Genomic DNA, 15,277 nt, shown 5'->3' with positions numbered 1-15,277 from the left:
CTTCCAAGTAAAACCCTAAACCCTACCCTACCCGGGAGAGAGAGGGGGGGGGGGGGGGGCACGAGCTGTTGCGAGAGTCGGCAAGCACCGTCGCCGGCGTTCATCCGTCACCGTCCTGGTGGCACCTGTAAGTGAAAAGCTCTATTTTTTATTTTTATCTTCTGAAAAATTGGGAATACGTTGTTGAACTTGATCTCCGCTGATACATAAATTGTAAATTTTTGTATATAAGCTGTATAACTTGAATTTTTTAGTTCTTTTTTGTTGGTGATTTTCTGTTGTGTGCCGATATCTCGATAGAATTTTGTGTCTGTGTCTGTGTTTATAAAGCCCTTTACTTTGATTTGTTTGGTAATTGAAAACTGTTTCAGGCAGATGGAATGTGACTTAATTGGTCTTGGAATGTCACCCGCTTTACGGAGCCACTTGTTGCCCATTTTCCCAAGATCCTCGTCCGCGGTTCGATTGCATAACAAGCTTAGCCCATTTAAACCTTTGTGTTGTGCTGCTCTGGATGTGATTGATTCGAACCCCATTAGTGTTTCGTCTCTTGAAAATGCCCCAAACTCTGAGACTCGGCTTCGTCAAGTAAGATTAGATAATGGCAATTCATCTAATCAGGAAATAGCGGGGAACAATGTGAAAACTGCCGGGCTTCTAATTTTCGATACCAAAAAGAGGCTTATGCGTTATTCTGGGATGCTTCGAACCTGTGTTTCACTAAGATCTTTGAATGAGGGGAAGGCTGTTCATGAATCATGGGCAGGTGATAAAAGAAGGGATTGATCCGGATTCGCATTTGTGGGTTTCGTTGGTTAATGTTTATGCAAAATGTGGGGACGCTGGGTACGCACGTAAAGTTCTTGATGTGATGCCTGAAAGGGACGTTGTGTCGTGGACTTCTTTAATTCAAGGGTTTGTAGTTGAAGGTTCTGGTGTTGATGCTGTTAAATTGTTCTGTGAGATGAAGAAAGATGGTACAAAAGTAAATACTTTGCATTGGCGACTGGATTGAAAGCATGTTCTTTGTGCTCCGATTTAGGTTTTGGGAAACAGTTGCATGCTGAAGCAGTGAAACTGGGGTTGTTTTCAGATGCTTTTGTTGGTTCTGGTTTAGTCGGTCTTTATGCAAAATGTGGTGATATGGAACTTGCAGATAGAGTGTTATTTTGTATGCCTGAGCAGGATGTGGTATCATGGAATGCACTGCTGAATGGGCATGCTCAGGAAGGTGACGGAAATAAAGTTTTGGAATTGTTTTGCAGAATGACAGAATCAGAAATCAGGTTGAGCAAGTCCACCTTGTCCACTGTCCTCAAAGGTTGTGCGAACTCGGGAAATTTGAGAGGAGGTCAGTTTTTGCATTCTCTAGTAGCCAAAATTGGGTTTCAGATGGATGAATTCTTGGGTTGCAGTCTCGTTGATATGTATTCGGAGTGTGGGATGGCAGTCGATGCGGTAAAAGCATTCAGGATGATTGAAAAACCTGATTTAGTGGCCTGGAGTGCAGTTATCTCTTGCCTTGATCAACAAGGGCAATGGCAAGAAGTGCCTCAGCTATTTCGTGAAATGATAAGCATAGGCATCTCACCAAATAAATTTACCCTTTCTAGTATCATTAGTGCTGCCACTGATCTCCGAGACCTTCATTTTGGTGAAAGTATCCATGCTTTTTTGTGGAAATATGGTTGTGAAACTGATATTTCAGTCAGCAATGCTCTAATCACAATGTATCTTAAAAGTGGGCGTTTTCTAGATGGTGCTCAGATTTTTGAGGCTATGACAAACCCTGATTTGATTTCATGGAATGCTCTTTTATCCGGAGCGCACAATCATGAATTATCTGACCTACGGCCAAGAGTTCCACCAAATGCTTGTCGAAGGTTTGAAGCCCAACATGTACTCATTCATTAGTGTTTTAAGGTCTTGCTCTATCCTCTTGGATGTAGGCCTTGGAAAACAAGTACATTGCCATATTATCAAAACTAACTTCGATGATAATGACTTTGTTGGGACAGCTCTCATTGACATGTATGCCAAAGGTAGGTTCATGGAAGATGCTGTGAAAGCTTTCAATAGATTGAGTAATCGAGACCTCTTCACTTGGACAGTCATCATTACTGGTTATGCACAAACTGATCAAGCAGAGAAATCTGTTGCTTGCTTCAATAAGATGCAACAAGAAGGTGTGAAGCCAAACGAGTTCAGCATTGCTGGCTGTTTGAGTGCTTGCTCCCGTACAGCTGTGCTGGAAAATGGGCGGCAGCTCCACTCAATGGTAATTAAGAGTGGGCATCTGGAAGATTTGTTTGTTACTGGTGCACTTGTTGATATGTACGCAAAATATGGGTGCATAAGTGATGCTGAGGATATCTTTGAGGGTTTGCTTTCACGAGATACAGTGGCATGGAATATCATGGTATGCGGATATTCCCAATATGGGCTAGGAGAGAAGGCTCTTGAAGCGTTTTCGACAATGTTGGATGAAGGCGCCATACCAAATGAGATCACCTTCATTGGTGTTCTTTCTGCATGCAGCCACCTGGGTCTAGTCAAAGAAGGGAAAAGGCACTTTGATTCTCTGACCAATGTTGTCAGGATCACTTCTACAATTGAGCATTATGCTTGTATGGTTGATATTCTCGGCAGGGCTGGAAAGTTTAATGAGATTGAAAGCTTCATCAAGACAAAGGAACTAACACCACATGCCATTATTTGAGAGACTGTTCTTGGGGCTTGTAAGATGCATGGAAATGTTGAATTTGGTGAAACAGCTGCAAGAAAGCTTTTTGAGCTTAAACCTGAGATGGATTCAACATATATCTTGCTATCTAATATCTTTGCAGTCAAAGGCAGGTGGGACGATGTTAGCAAAGTCAGGAAATTAATGCAGAGTTAGGGTGTTAAAAAAGAACCTGGTTGTAGCTGGGTTGAGGTTGATGGTCAAGTCAACATTTTTCTCTCTCAAGATGGTATGCATCAAAGAATCGGGGATATTCATTTGGAATTGGAGGAACTAGGCAAAAAGCTAACTTCATTAGGTTGTATACCGGAAACAGAAGACGTGCTTCATGATATCACTGAAAGAGAAAAAAAAAAGAACATCTCCAATATCATAGTGAAAGGTTGGCTCTTGGTTTTGCCTTCATAAGTACCAATCATCCAAAAACTATTCGGATTTTTAAAAATCTACGCATCTGTGGTGACTGCCATGACATTATGAAGCTCGTCTCAGATGTCACAAATCAGGAAATAGTTGTTCGCGACATCAGGCGGTTTCATCATTTTAAGAATGGAACTTCCTCCTGTAAGGACTTCTGGTGATATGGCATTAGAAGCTCTATGGCCTGGATAGGGGGTTCACCCACAGCAAATTCTAAGCACTTTCCTCGGTACGAAATGAGCCACAGTTTCATACCGAAAATGAGCCACAGTTTCATACCGAAGGAACTCCGCGCTAATCTTATCAGAGTACTGTTTCTCAACATATTATTTGATTATTTTCTCATAGCATAATTAGAAAGTTCAAAAAAATTATGGTTCCCAATCTATTGATAAAAATTAGCAGGTATGCCCCGTTCAAAGTCCTTTTTGTCCTGAAGCGGCAGCTTCCTGCGCTAAATTTGCATATATCATATCTCAATTCTCCTTGCCATGAGGTCTGTAGATGGTTTTCGTTGAGTGCATTTCTATTAGCTTTGTTTCTAGAATCTTAAATGTTTTTGGAAGAATAATTGAATTGTTCGTTTCTCTTCAAAACTTCACCATAGTTCTTGCTGTTGGGAGCCGCTTCGATTCTCCTGATGATCTTGTGCTTCTGTTAAAGACATGGCAGAGTCCTCGAGGTTCTTAACTTTTTTGTGCAAACTATGTTATAAACTATTTCTGTCTCTTCATTAATCATGGTATGGTATGTAAATGAGTTTAGGCAAACGTGCTCATGGTTTGATACTTGTGTTCCCTATATGCAGAGCATCCGCTCGGCAGGTGGAATGATGAGTATGCTATGCATCTCTACAGGAGGTTCGTCGTTCTTCCGAAGTTCCAGAATCAGATACAGTTCGAGCAAGCAGTACCCTGTTGAGCAAGAATCCAGACTATTCAGAAAGTATCAAAAATACGCAAGAAATGTACTTCGCGGTCTGTTGAGCAAGAATCACAAGTTCCCGACCGCTCGGCACCAAGATTAAGCTGCTACTGAGTTTTATTGTATATATTCATTGGATTCTAGACACTGGTTGCCCTCATAGGTGTTGCAGATCTTTAATCCAATTTCATTTATTTTTTACCATTGATTACGTTAATTGTTTTACCCTGATCATTTTGACTGGTTAAATCTTCATAAATTGGAGCTTACAACCTAATTACACTTCCAAGGTAGTTTGCCCTCCGGTCGAATTTTCCCCTTCATTCGACCGGAATTCCCAAACTCGAACTTGAATAAATGACTTTTTTTTTTTTTATCAAACGATAGATTTTGTTAGATTAGATGTTAGATTAGCCTCACCTCTCCCAGACTCTGCGTAAAGCGGGAGCCTTGTGCACTGGGTACGACCTTTTAGATGTTAGATTAGCCACCAACGGGGTTTGAACCCATGCCGTCATGCAAGCACTCAACACCTTTCCACCAAGAAATGACTCGACCTCAAAGAACAATACGACATTTTCGAGCTTCCGACTCTAAAGTAGCACCAAAATTTTATGCTTCACCAAGATGTTTATATTCCTAACTATTGCACAACAAATGTTATATGTTCCATCAAGAGAAATAAGTTACACCAAAAATGTGACATGCCCCATCTAATAGCTACTAAAATAACAACAAAACAGGAACGGGACAGGGTCGCCCGACGGAATTACACTTTTTCATGGATCTCCCAAGCAATGACCTGATCTTCTCAGTCTGTATCCTCATCAGAAAGTGGATTCTCAGCTTCACTCCCACTGTTTATGCTATCATTGTTGATAAGTGAGGGCCTCCCAGAGTTGGCATTAGGACGAAGGTCATACTTCACAAACTTTATCTTCTCTTTCTTCTCAGCTTTTTTCCCTTTCCGCTTTCTTCCTCTTTTTTCCGATGATGACATTGTATGCGTGGCAGCTATGGATTCGTTCACCTTTTCATCTTCCTCATCTCTATGTTCATCTTCTCCCTTGTTATCTATGTAAAAAAGAAGATCATCGTCCACTTTCTGTTCCTCCAAATTTGAAGCAGGCCGAAAGGAGTCTGACTTGGAAATATCATGAGCCAGTTTGGTACGAAACTTCGCAATGCTATCATCAAATAATTTTAAGCCCCGATCCCCAAGGTTAAGAAGCCATTCTGAAGAATTAGATCAATATTAGAGAGAGCTTTATTAAAAACCTGCAAAGTTGATTCACCACAAAGGGGAACAAGTATAGTCACTTACTTATAAGAGCTTTAGGCGAAGTTCCCACTGATTTGATTGCACCATCATCCACATAAATCTGTTTCTTTACCCATTTAATTATTTGAGAAGGTAACTGTGAACCAGAAAATGCAGTTACATAAGAGACGGCTCTCCTCTGATCCCCATTCTCCCTGAAGCAAGCCAGTAGTGAGATTTTCCGAAAGCGTTTCATTACAATCTAAACAAGAAGATGAAATGTAATTGTTCTTTACGTACCTAAAATACTCCACTGCTTCATGAGCAACAATCAATCTTTCCATGGCAATACTTTTCATGAGCTCAGCAGGTACGTAAATCGCTCTCTCAGGGTCAGGGTGGAGGAATGAATACTCGACCAATACGATAGCATCATACAGCACTTTTCTCAACAAAACTTCACCTTCAGAACTCTGCATATATAAATTTAACGTGTTACGCTCTTTAATTTTAAGATCACATCAATGGATAGAAAACTACCGAACAGAAAGGAGGGATACTAACCAATAGAGAGGTAATAGGCAAAGTCTTCTCCAGCAGCATCCTCAGAAGGACATCTATGGACACACACATATAAGGGTGTTAGAACAAGGCATGCAGTAACTTGAAATCAATGAAACAAAAGGAATGTATAAATTTATGTATGACAGCCCGAAAACCAGCAAAGCAGCAACATAAAAAAGTTCATATACGATAACGATAATAACACTTAATCCTAATGTCTTCCCTAAACATTTTTGGCGCAAACGATCCTCAGCCATTTAAGTTTATGCAGAAATCATGCGTTCACTGTAATAAACCATGTAATGTACTCTAATGCAGGCAAAAGTTAAATAACACTAACCGAAAAGGTAACAGTTCCCAAACGTTGTAATGGAACCGATAGCCCAAGTGCTTAACTCCTTCTCCAACTCCTTCCCCGAAGTTCCGACTTTGAAATCCAAGCAGAGTTTCAACAAAAACACCTCCGCAATAACAACTCCAGCCAAGTAATTCACATCACATTCTCCCTCACTAAGCCCTCCAAAAATGTCACTACTCACTAAAGGCAAGAATGACTCCAACCCCTCATTTGAGTTCATCCAAACACGAATCAAGCCCGAAAAAGGCGTAATCAAACTGTCAGTCTCACCTGAATCTTCGAAAGAAGACAGATTTATATAGCCAAGAATCGTTCCCACAAAATCCCTAACCTTTCTCATCACTTTCTTCTCTCTCCTCAATGACAAGTCCCTCTTAAACAAATCAACACACGCATTGTACACCTGGCGAACCACCGGAGCGAGCATCGCGACACTCTTGGAAGAACCGCAAGAAGCAGAGCACATCGACAGCAGCTGAAACAAGTCCTCTGCGGCCGATACGCGGTCCAAAGGGTCGTCTTTCGGATGATTCCGGCTGCGAAAGGCCAATGCCGCGTAGACCCAGGTTGATTCGAGAGGCGGGTCGACTCGAGCTTGCATCAATTCGTAGAATTCCTCAGTAAAGTCGGAGCATTTGGGGCTTTGCTCGGGAATTTCGGATAAAAGGTTTTGGATTGATTGGGTTAGCTTGAGGTCGTAGTTTTTGCCGATTAGGGTTTTGATGTTTGCTGTATTTGGGGAACTTGTCGAGCCGGTTAGATCGAGAGCCATGATTGAATGCTGAAATGCGACCAATTTGTTCAGTGAGGAATGTGATGAAGAAGGAGATGTGCTGAAGAAAAACCCTAATTCTATGAGAGCATTGAGAAGGTCAGCCGAGAGGCCAACGGTCTAGGGTTTAAGGAGTTACCGCCGTTTCATGTTACGACGTGTCGTTTTGTTAAAGTTAAGGGTCTATGATATGATACAGTATTTTGGGATGGAAAGATCACTTATGAGGAGAACCGCTCTCATATTCTCATTGAAAGATACTGGCTGATTTGAAACGTTTTTGGCGAAAGAATATTTAGGTTTAAAAAATGAAACTTTAACGAAAAGCTTTTGGTATTGTTTACTTTAACGAAAAATCACATTTTTTCATTAAAAAATCAATCCTGGTACTATTCACTTTACTCTTCATTTTATCCTTATCATTAAAACTCAAAGTTTTCAAATCTTTTTCATTAGTTTTCCTTTTAAAAAAATATTTGAAGTGATTTTTGAAAGAATTATTAGTTATGTGGTTAATGGAGGAAATACCTTTAAGTGTTTTTTTTCAAAGTTTACTTGTATTTTTACTAAAGATTAATTCAAAAAGCACTTTCATCAAAAGTGATTTCATTTGATTTTCGATAAAGGCAGGTGATTTTATAAAAAAAACTCTCATGTGCTTCTTTTTTAAAGGTGAATGTTATCGTTACATTGTCTTGTAGCATTACTAATTCGATTATCATAATATGAGTGTGCATTCCTAATTCAATTATCATAATATAAGTGAACCGCATAGTCAATACTTTTCTAACTTAAAGTATATTACTAGTTAATGAATAACTACACGCACGAAAATGAGGATCAATTAGCGGTCATTAGTTTGGTTTTACAACACGTCCTGGAGTTTTTGTCTTGAAATAATTACACATGTTAAATATAAGTAGAATTGAACATTATTTGATAGTGTGACAATCAAGCAAAAAAATACATTTCATCTAAACCTTCATATTTGAACCTTCTCATTTTAACAAAATCATTTTTACTATATATATATATAAAGACATTTAATGACACATGGCCATTTTTAATTCCTAGTCAAAAGTAGCTCTGACAATTTCTTATATGATTTGTCAATTCGATACAAAACGACACAAAAATAATATGTTTTAGGTTAACCTATTAACGAGTCGGGTCGTTATCGGATCATCCGTTAAGAATCCAGTAAGATATCGTTTGACAAGTCCAAACATTAAACATGACAATTTATTGCATCACTCATAAACCCGACATAAAACGATACGAATCATTAACAAATCAAATCATTATCAGATTACTTGTGAGAACTTTTTTAAATAACAAACTTGACATGATACTGCCCGTTAAAAAATGAATAGATACAAAAATATCACGAACATAACAACCACGACCCATTTGCTCAAAAGTATTGAAGTTTTTCTTTTTAAATCACACAGTGACATTTGAGAAAGTGGAAAGGTTCAAGAAAACCATGGGACGTGTCATCTCGCACTCTATTGGTTGAAAAGGGGACCCACCACGTACATGACTCGGGCTAGCCAATCAGATGCTGAGAAACACGTGAAGAGCCAATGCAAATCGATTTCCCCACTACATATTTATACTCAACAAAACGAAAGATTGAATCTGCCAAACTAAACCATAAAGATCGTTTCTTTTCTGGTGAAAAATTCTCATAAGATCCACCAACTTAACTGCCCATCTCACTGTTCGATAGAAAACTCTGCGTTCTTCTTCAAATTCTAGAGAGAGAAATAGAGGAGGAGAGAGAGAGAGAGAGAGAGAGAGAGAGAGTTATGCCGAAGGTGAAGCAAATTCTAGTAGCAATCTCAGTATTGTTGGCGGTGTTAGCGTGCGTGCCAATCTCTGAGTGTGCTAAGAAGCCGGCGGCCGGCGCCAGGAAGGAAGACATTCCTTTCATCAAATGCCAAGTCTGCGAGAAGCTCGCAGTTCAGCTGCACCAGCAAGTCGAGAAGAAGCGAGCTGAGATCGCCCCAAAGAAGGTATTGAGATTTCGAAGTGCTTTTGTTTGAGATTTCGATCAGTGGGTTTTGTTCCCTGTGTTGAATTTGATTGTGGGTGGTTTGTTTTTATGGCGATAGATCTCGGAGTATCAGATTATTGAGATTTCGGAGAATGTGTGTAATTTGAAGAAGCAGGAAGCGGATTGGATTTTGCAGATTGATATAGTTGAGAAAGGAGACAAGTTGGAGGTATGAATTTGCATTTGCTTTGGGTTTGATTTCGGTTTTACATCTGCTTGATGAATTGGTGTTTGTGAAGTTCTATGCTTTTGCTTGATACGGTGTTTTCGAAGTTCTGTGCTTTTGCTTGATACTGTGTTTTCATCAGAGAAATTATTGCTCTAGTTCTTCTAAAAAAAATCAGAGAAATTATTGCTTTAGTAGTATATGATGATATCGGGGATAGATGTTATATGAAAGGATAACCTTTGTTTCTCTGCGGGTTTATAACTCGCGTATGACAATGTCGATGCAGTTGTACAAACTTAAGTTGGGTATCGTTGTAATACACTTTGTTGTTCATTGTCCTCACATGCTAAATCATTTGTGACTTTTCAGTTGGTGGATTTTAGTAGTATTTGATGATATCGGGGATAGATGTTATATGAAAGGAGAACCTTTGTTTCTCTGCGGGTTTATAGCTCGCGTATGACAATGTCTATGCAGTTGTACAAACTTGAGTTGGGTATCATTTACAACGACGCTTTGTTGTTCATTGTCCTCACCTGCTAAATCATTTGTGACTTTTCAGTTGGTGGATCAAGGTTCAGAAGGACAGTGTAACTCCGAATGCAAGACAATCGAGCGAGCTTGTCAGGAGGTGAGGTTTTCTGGGTAACTTCGCTTCCTAATACATTGTTCCTTGAAGCCAATCTAGTTCGATTCACTGCCTTTTCCGTATAATTGACTGAGAGAAGTCAACTGTCAAATGATTTCTTAATTTAATGTGACCCCTGCGATATGTTAGCATAACAATTGATCCTTTCGTTTGATGTTGGCCTGATCTTAAGTTACTGTGTTACAATTAAACTAAGCGCTAATCCGGAATATTGCAGGTTTTGGGGTATTCTGATACTGATGTTGCCGAATATCTATATACATCCAAGCCTGACCTTGGTTCATTGGTTAATTATCTATGCAAAGACCTAACTAAAGCATGCAGTACCAAGCCTCCCCCAGTTCCTAAGGTAACTGCTTTCTTTGACTTGATATTCGATTCAGTTCATTCTTTGTGCAATGTGTTTGCAAGGATCATGCTATGTTGTGCTTTTCCATCTAAGTACTTTTATTTTTGATATGATCTATGCAACTATCGTGCGTTTCCATCTAAGTACTATTGTTTTCAATATGATCTGCAACTATAGGCTCATGCGTGACCAGCGCTGGTATCTTTTTATCCATAACCTATAAAATTTGATACCCTAGTAAGATTGACATGGAGATTTGTGGATGCTGCCTTGCATGCATGTTAATCTCTAGTCTCTACGAACAACTTGTCGAGCAAGACAATTACTTTCGATACTCATAATAGTTTCTTGTGTGTCCCAGAATAGGATTCCGGGGGAAGCTTTTGTGGCCAAGTCAGAGAAAGAAGCTGAAATGGAAAAGATGATGAAATCTATGGAGGTAATTGTTCTTGCATTGCTGAGAAACTTCACTCCGGTGACACTAGTGTGCTGAATTTTGAGCTATATTCTGCTTTTCCGTTCTTCAGGGCATGCCAGGAGCCCCGGGCATGAAAATGTACTCGAGAGATGATTTGATGAACATGAATAATTTTGGTGGCGAAGATGCTGATGATGAAGATGATGACGATGATGAGACTCGGTTACCCTCGAATTTGGTAAATACAAAATTCGAACTTTAAAAATTCTCCAGCCAAAATCATATTGTTTCTTTCGGCGTTTAAAAATTTTCATTAAACAGGGAAAAATAATGAGAGAAAAAGAGAGCGCAAAGAATGACTTGAAACAGAAGATCACCACCGGAATCGCGAAGACTAGAGAGACACTAAAGAAGCATGCAAACAAAGTCTCTAACTGGGTACGGCAAACGTGGCGGGGACTGAAAAAGACGGCTTCGAAGAAGAGTACAAAGGGAAACAAGGGAGAGCTTTAGAACACAAATCACAGAATTCATAGGAGTTGGTAGTAGAGGGTAATCAGGTTTTTGTTAATTGTATCAATATGCTTTTGACATTTAAGTAGCAGAATTGAGGAAAAGTTGGAAACAGAACTGCTTGAGGTTTTATACTACGTTGTTTTCATTGAAATTGTATCAGTTTCTGCTACATCGCTCGAGTTTTCGCGTTCTTTTCTTGTCAAGAAAGATTAACATTATTCGAACGAAAAGTCACTTGGATTGAAAAACCTAAGATCTTAAAGAACAGATGAGATTTATAGAACTGCAGGAGATCAAGTAAAATGGATCAATTCAAAACCTTTCAGCATCAAAATTTGGACATTACAATCTAAGAAATGAATAATTAGAAGTACATAGGCTACAATGCTGCCTCCCATCTGGGAGGCAACAATCCACAACCCTCGAGTCTGTTGCAATCATGGATTGCTTTCTTGATAGAACGATAACAGATCGCAACTTAGCGCATTTTGTAGCATTGAACCCTCGAGACTGTGCATCGTTGACCATTTAACGAATACTTGAGCATTATGTCAATATCACGGGGATTCTTTTTGTTTTGCGCCACAGTCATGCTTCCGACAATTGACTCTCCTTGACATACTGTTAGCACATCTTCCAGGTACAGGACTGTTTGCTTCCAGTGAGTAGACCGTGATCTTGGCCCTGCATTGCATTTCACTTTGTCAGTAAAGATATGATTACCGACAGAGTAGGAGGTTGTAAAGAACATAACAGTTTACTTCATCCAAAAACACCACATCATAGTTAACTGAAAAAACATGAGTTGCAGAACACCACACTGAGGAAATTTAGGAAATTTACTAAATGGACAAGAAGAATGCTGAAGAATACGTAGGAAATCTATGAGCATCAGAGAATAAAAATAAGAGGTAAGGCACAAAGATATTGACCTGTGGAGAAGCCCATCAATTTATGACACTTCGTAAATGAAACATCAAAGTAGGCTACAAGGGCATGAACGAAATCGTCACGTTCAGCAACAAGCTTGAAGGGGGCTGTGAAGGAAGCATCTCCTGAAGTCATCTTGGATATATCCATTGTCTGAATGAAGAAAACCGAAGAATATTAGTGGAAACAATTGACAGCATAAAGAGGGGAAAGACTTAATTCACGTAGTGCAGCAGGGTGAAAACAGGATATGTGTTTCCCACCTTGAGTAGCTGACTGTTTGTAACAATTTGGTTTTGGTCAACGGTGTCCACAAGGGGCTCCATCATGGCTTGCTTCTTGATGCAGCTCATGTCAAAGCTATAAACATTGTTCCAAACTGGAATAACATGAAACAAGAAGTAAGGAGCAAAAAATCAACGAGATGCACCGCAAGCTACATGTACATTTGTGTGACCATTTGAACCTCCACAGATGATAAACCAGATACACACAAGAATTCAGAAGACATACATTCTATCTTGTCCTCTTTGTACTCTGCATCCTCAATAGCTGTCAAAAAGAGAGATGCTTTGTCTGGCAGTAGAATGCCATCATCTACCTACAAACAAGCAAACAACAAAACATTCAAAAAAATTATGCCATGATCCATATTTTCTATGCAACGATCAGCAAGTAAAATTATTGTTTAGGAGCGCAAAACGCTACAACTGCAATGGACTATATCCCTCAAAAAGGATCACAAGAACCTAAGCCCCACCCAACTGAATGAATAGTTTGCATGAGGTTTAGGTATTCTTGACCAACATATCACAAACAATAAATTTGGAATGTAAATACAACTTACAAGCCATTTATCACGAGCATAGAGGACTGTATTTAACATATTCTCAAACAACAAGAAATATCCCATCCATTCGGAGATAATTATATCCACTTTAGGGACGGGAAGCTCAAGTTCTTCAATCTTCCCCTTCAGAACTGTAATTACTGCATTTATCAAACAATGAATGAGTAAGCAGAATACTCAGTTTGTCAAAACAATCTCAAGGGACTGAAAGAACTACATGCAGGTATGATCTTCAAAAACTTTACCATTAGAATATCCGTTAGTTTCAACAATCTCTTTTGCCATGTCAGCCATGTCGGAGCACTCTACCTGTGGGTAAAATAATTTGTTAAATCAATAATATTAAGGAGACACAACCACACTAAATTACAAATAGGAAAATACTATGCATTCAAAGAAATTGATTTGTTGACAAAATTTTCATTAACAAAAAACATACCGCATAAACATGCTTTGCACCCGCTTTTGCACAAAACAGGGACAAAATTCCAGTCCCAGCTCCCACGTCAAGAACAATCTTGTCCTTTATTAGAAACTTATTCTGATAGATAACATTCTGATATGTCTTAGTCCTCACTAAATCTTTCAACATTTCCTGCAACATAATAATAGTCAATGAGCACACAATCGCTATCAGCAAAAGGTTACAAGAACGAAATACAGAACCGGTTTGCATCCAAGCGCAATGCACTTACTTCATGAATACCTGCAATCAAAAAGAAAACTCAAAGATAAGCTTTTCAAAACAACATCGAAACAGAACAAGATTAGATATAAAAATACAAATCAAGGCATCGATATCATGAGACTCGCTCTTTTATTTGCTGCCATTAGCACTTAAAATCACAGCTCCTAATAAACTAAAACTAACACAATATCTAACTTCGAAAACAAAATCCAACCAAGGTCGAAACCTTCCAAAACCACACCCGAGTCCGGAACAAAACGCAAACAAATTCGATACCGCTCTATTACTTGCTTCCATTGCACCTAAAAGCAACGTTCCCAATCATAAAACTAGCACAACAGTATTAACTTCCAAAATCAATGCAACCAAGTTCGAAACTTTGGAAACCCACACCGAAAACCCAATCACGAAAACAAAAAATCCCCCGTTTCCAATCCCATTATCTAAGTTTTCAGAACATCCAAACAAAAACCCAGAAGCTAAAAACAGAGAATCGAAGAATGCTTTTTTCTTTACCAAAGTGAGAGTAGGAGTCAAAGTAATAGTCGGCGCTGGTCTTTCCATCGGCTTCGACGAAGGAGACCTCCGGCTCCCCCATTGAGTCATCGGCGGCCTTGTGGAGCTCGGGGTCGCACATGGACTCGTCGTGGTTGGAGCTCTCGGAGACGTCTTTGACGGGTTCGTCGAGGTGGCCGAATCCCGCAGCCGCCGAAGTCTGGTTGCTGCTGCTGCCGCTGCCGCTGTTGTTGGTGTTCTTTCGGCGACCCATTGACAGTGGATTTAGGGTTTTGCGAGGGGTTTGGTCTCCATGCTTTTATAAAGATTAGAGATGTTTTTGTTTCCAAAAGTAGTAAAGCGAGGAGTTGGAGGTCGTTATCCACTTCAAGTGGCGCGAGACTTTGGTCCTTGCTCATGAAACGACGTCGTTTAAAGTTCCTATAAATTGTACATCTTTAGCTCTTGAGTAAATTGTAGCAACGATCCCTCAACTATAATCAAATTAGAGCGATGGTTCCTCAACTAAAAATCAATTATCATTGGTCCCTCAACTCATCAAACGTGTAGCTATGGTCATTTTTGCCAACTTCGTCAGAATTTTGTCAAAATGAGTTATGTTGGAAGGATCATTGTTACAATTTGGTTAAAGTTGAGAGATCATTTCTCCAATTTGGTTAAAGTTGAGGGACCATTGGTAATGAATTTTTAGTTGAGGGACTACAACTGCACGTTTTGATGAGTTGAGGGACCAATGGTAATGGATATTTAGTTGAGAGACTATTGTTCTAATTGAATTAAAGTTGAGGAATCATTGCTACAATTTACTATTGGCCCTTAATGTGTGGACATTTGTTTATTTATTGGAGTGTGCTATCTACACACCCCTTTTAACTTCTTACATATCATTCCCAATTTTCGACTGTCGGGTCGAATAAATTGAAGAAGATCAAATGACAGATTTTAACAAGGAGTGTGCGAGAAATAAAAAATAACTATGTGGATAATATCAGCCTATTTATTTAGTAACAGTTAGATAACAAAACACTTTTTAATTTGAATGAGGCAGAGAAAATCTTCCATCGATAACATAAGAAATGTTTAGTTCAAAT

At 39.3% G+C, this 15,277-nt stretch overlaps 3 protein-coding genes and 1 pseudogene across 4 annotated transcripts; 2 read left to right on the top strand and 2 right to left on the bottom strand.

The window, feature by feature from the left end:
* The first annotated feature begins 146 nt into the window (after positions 1-146).
* Positions 147-4,364, top strand: LOC126597471 (pentatricopeptide repeat-containing protein At3g24000, mitochondrial-like; annotated as a pseudogene).
* A 333-nt stretch (positions 4,365-4,697) lies between these two features.
* LOC126597461 (uncharacterized) lies at positions 4,698-7,165 on the bottom strand. Its single transcript, XM_050264259.1, has 5 exons — positions 6,253-7,165; positions 5,913-5,965; positions 5,649-5,821; positions 5,412-5,563; positions 4,698-5,323 (listed from the first exon to the last, which is right to left on the bottom strand). The coding sequence occupies exons 1-5, from the start codon at positions 7,040-7,042 to the stop codon at positions 4,899-4,901; spliced, it is 1,593 nt and encodes a 530-aa protein (XP_050120216.1). The 5' UTR covers positions 7,043-7,165; the 3' UTR covers positions 4,698-4,898.
* A 1,506-nt stretch (positions 7,166-8,671) lies between these two features.
* LOC126597247 (uncharacterized) lies at positions 8,672-11,353 on the top strand. 2 transcript variants are annotated; one of them, XM_050264040.1, is made up of 7 exons: positions 8,672-9,060; positions 9,160-9,270; positions 9,833-9,901; positions 10,137-10,268; positions 10,630-10,707; positions 10,796-10,908; positions 11,008-11,177. In XM_050264040.1, exons 1-7 carry the CDS (start codon positions 8,854-8,856, stop codon positions 11,015-11,017), a joined length of 720 nt encoding a protein of 239 aa, XP_050119997.1. In that variant the 5' UTR covers positions 8,672-8,853; the 3' UTR covers positions 11,018-11,177. The 2 variants fall into 2 exon arrangements, with proteins under 2 accessions (XP_050119997.1, XP_050119990.1); XM_050264033.1 differs by having other exon boundaries at positions 8,673-9,060; positions 10,796-10,924; positions 11,008-11,353.
* Positions 11,354-11,495: 142 nt separating this feature from the next.
* LOC126597205 (probable protein arginine N-methyltransferase 1.2) lies at positions 11,496-14,512 on the bottom strand. Its single transcript, XM_050263983.1, has 8 exons — positions 14,192-14,512; positions 13,422-13,593; positions 13,228-13,291; positions 12,980-13,122; positions 12,646-12,733; positions 12,396-12,511; positions 12,135-12,285; positions 11,496-11,886 (listed from the first exon to the last, which is right to left on the bottom strand). The coding sequence occupies exons 1-8, from the start codon at positions 14,437-14,439 to the stop codon at positions 11,681-11,683; spliced, it is 1,188 nt and encodes a 395-aa protein (XP_050119940.1). The 5' UTR covers positions 14,440-14,512; the 3' UTR covers positions 11,496-11,680.
* Between the last annotated feature and the right edge of the window lie 765 nt (positions 14,513-15,277).

Source organism: Malus sylvestris, chromosome 2 (genome assembly GCF_916048215.2).
Source record: "Malus sylvestris chromosome 2, drMalSylv7.2, whole genome shotgun sequence".
Taxonomy (NCBI): Eukaryota; Viridiplantae; Streptophyta; class Magnoliopsida; order Rosales; family Rosaceae; genus Malus; species Malus sylvestris.
This window is presented reverse-complemented; position numbering and strand designations above follow the sequence as displayed.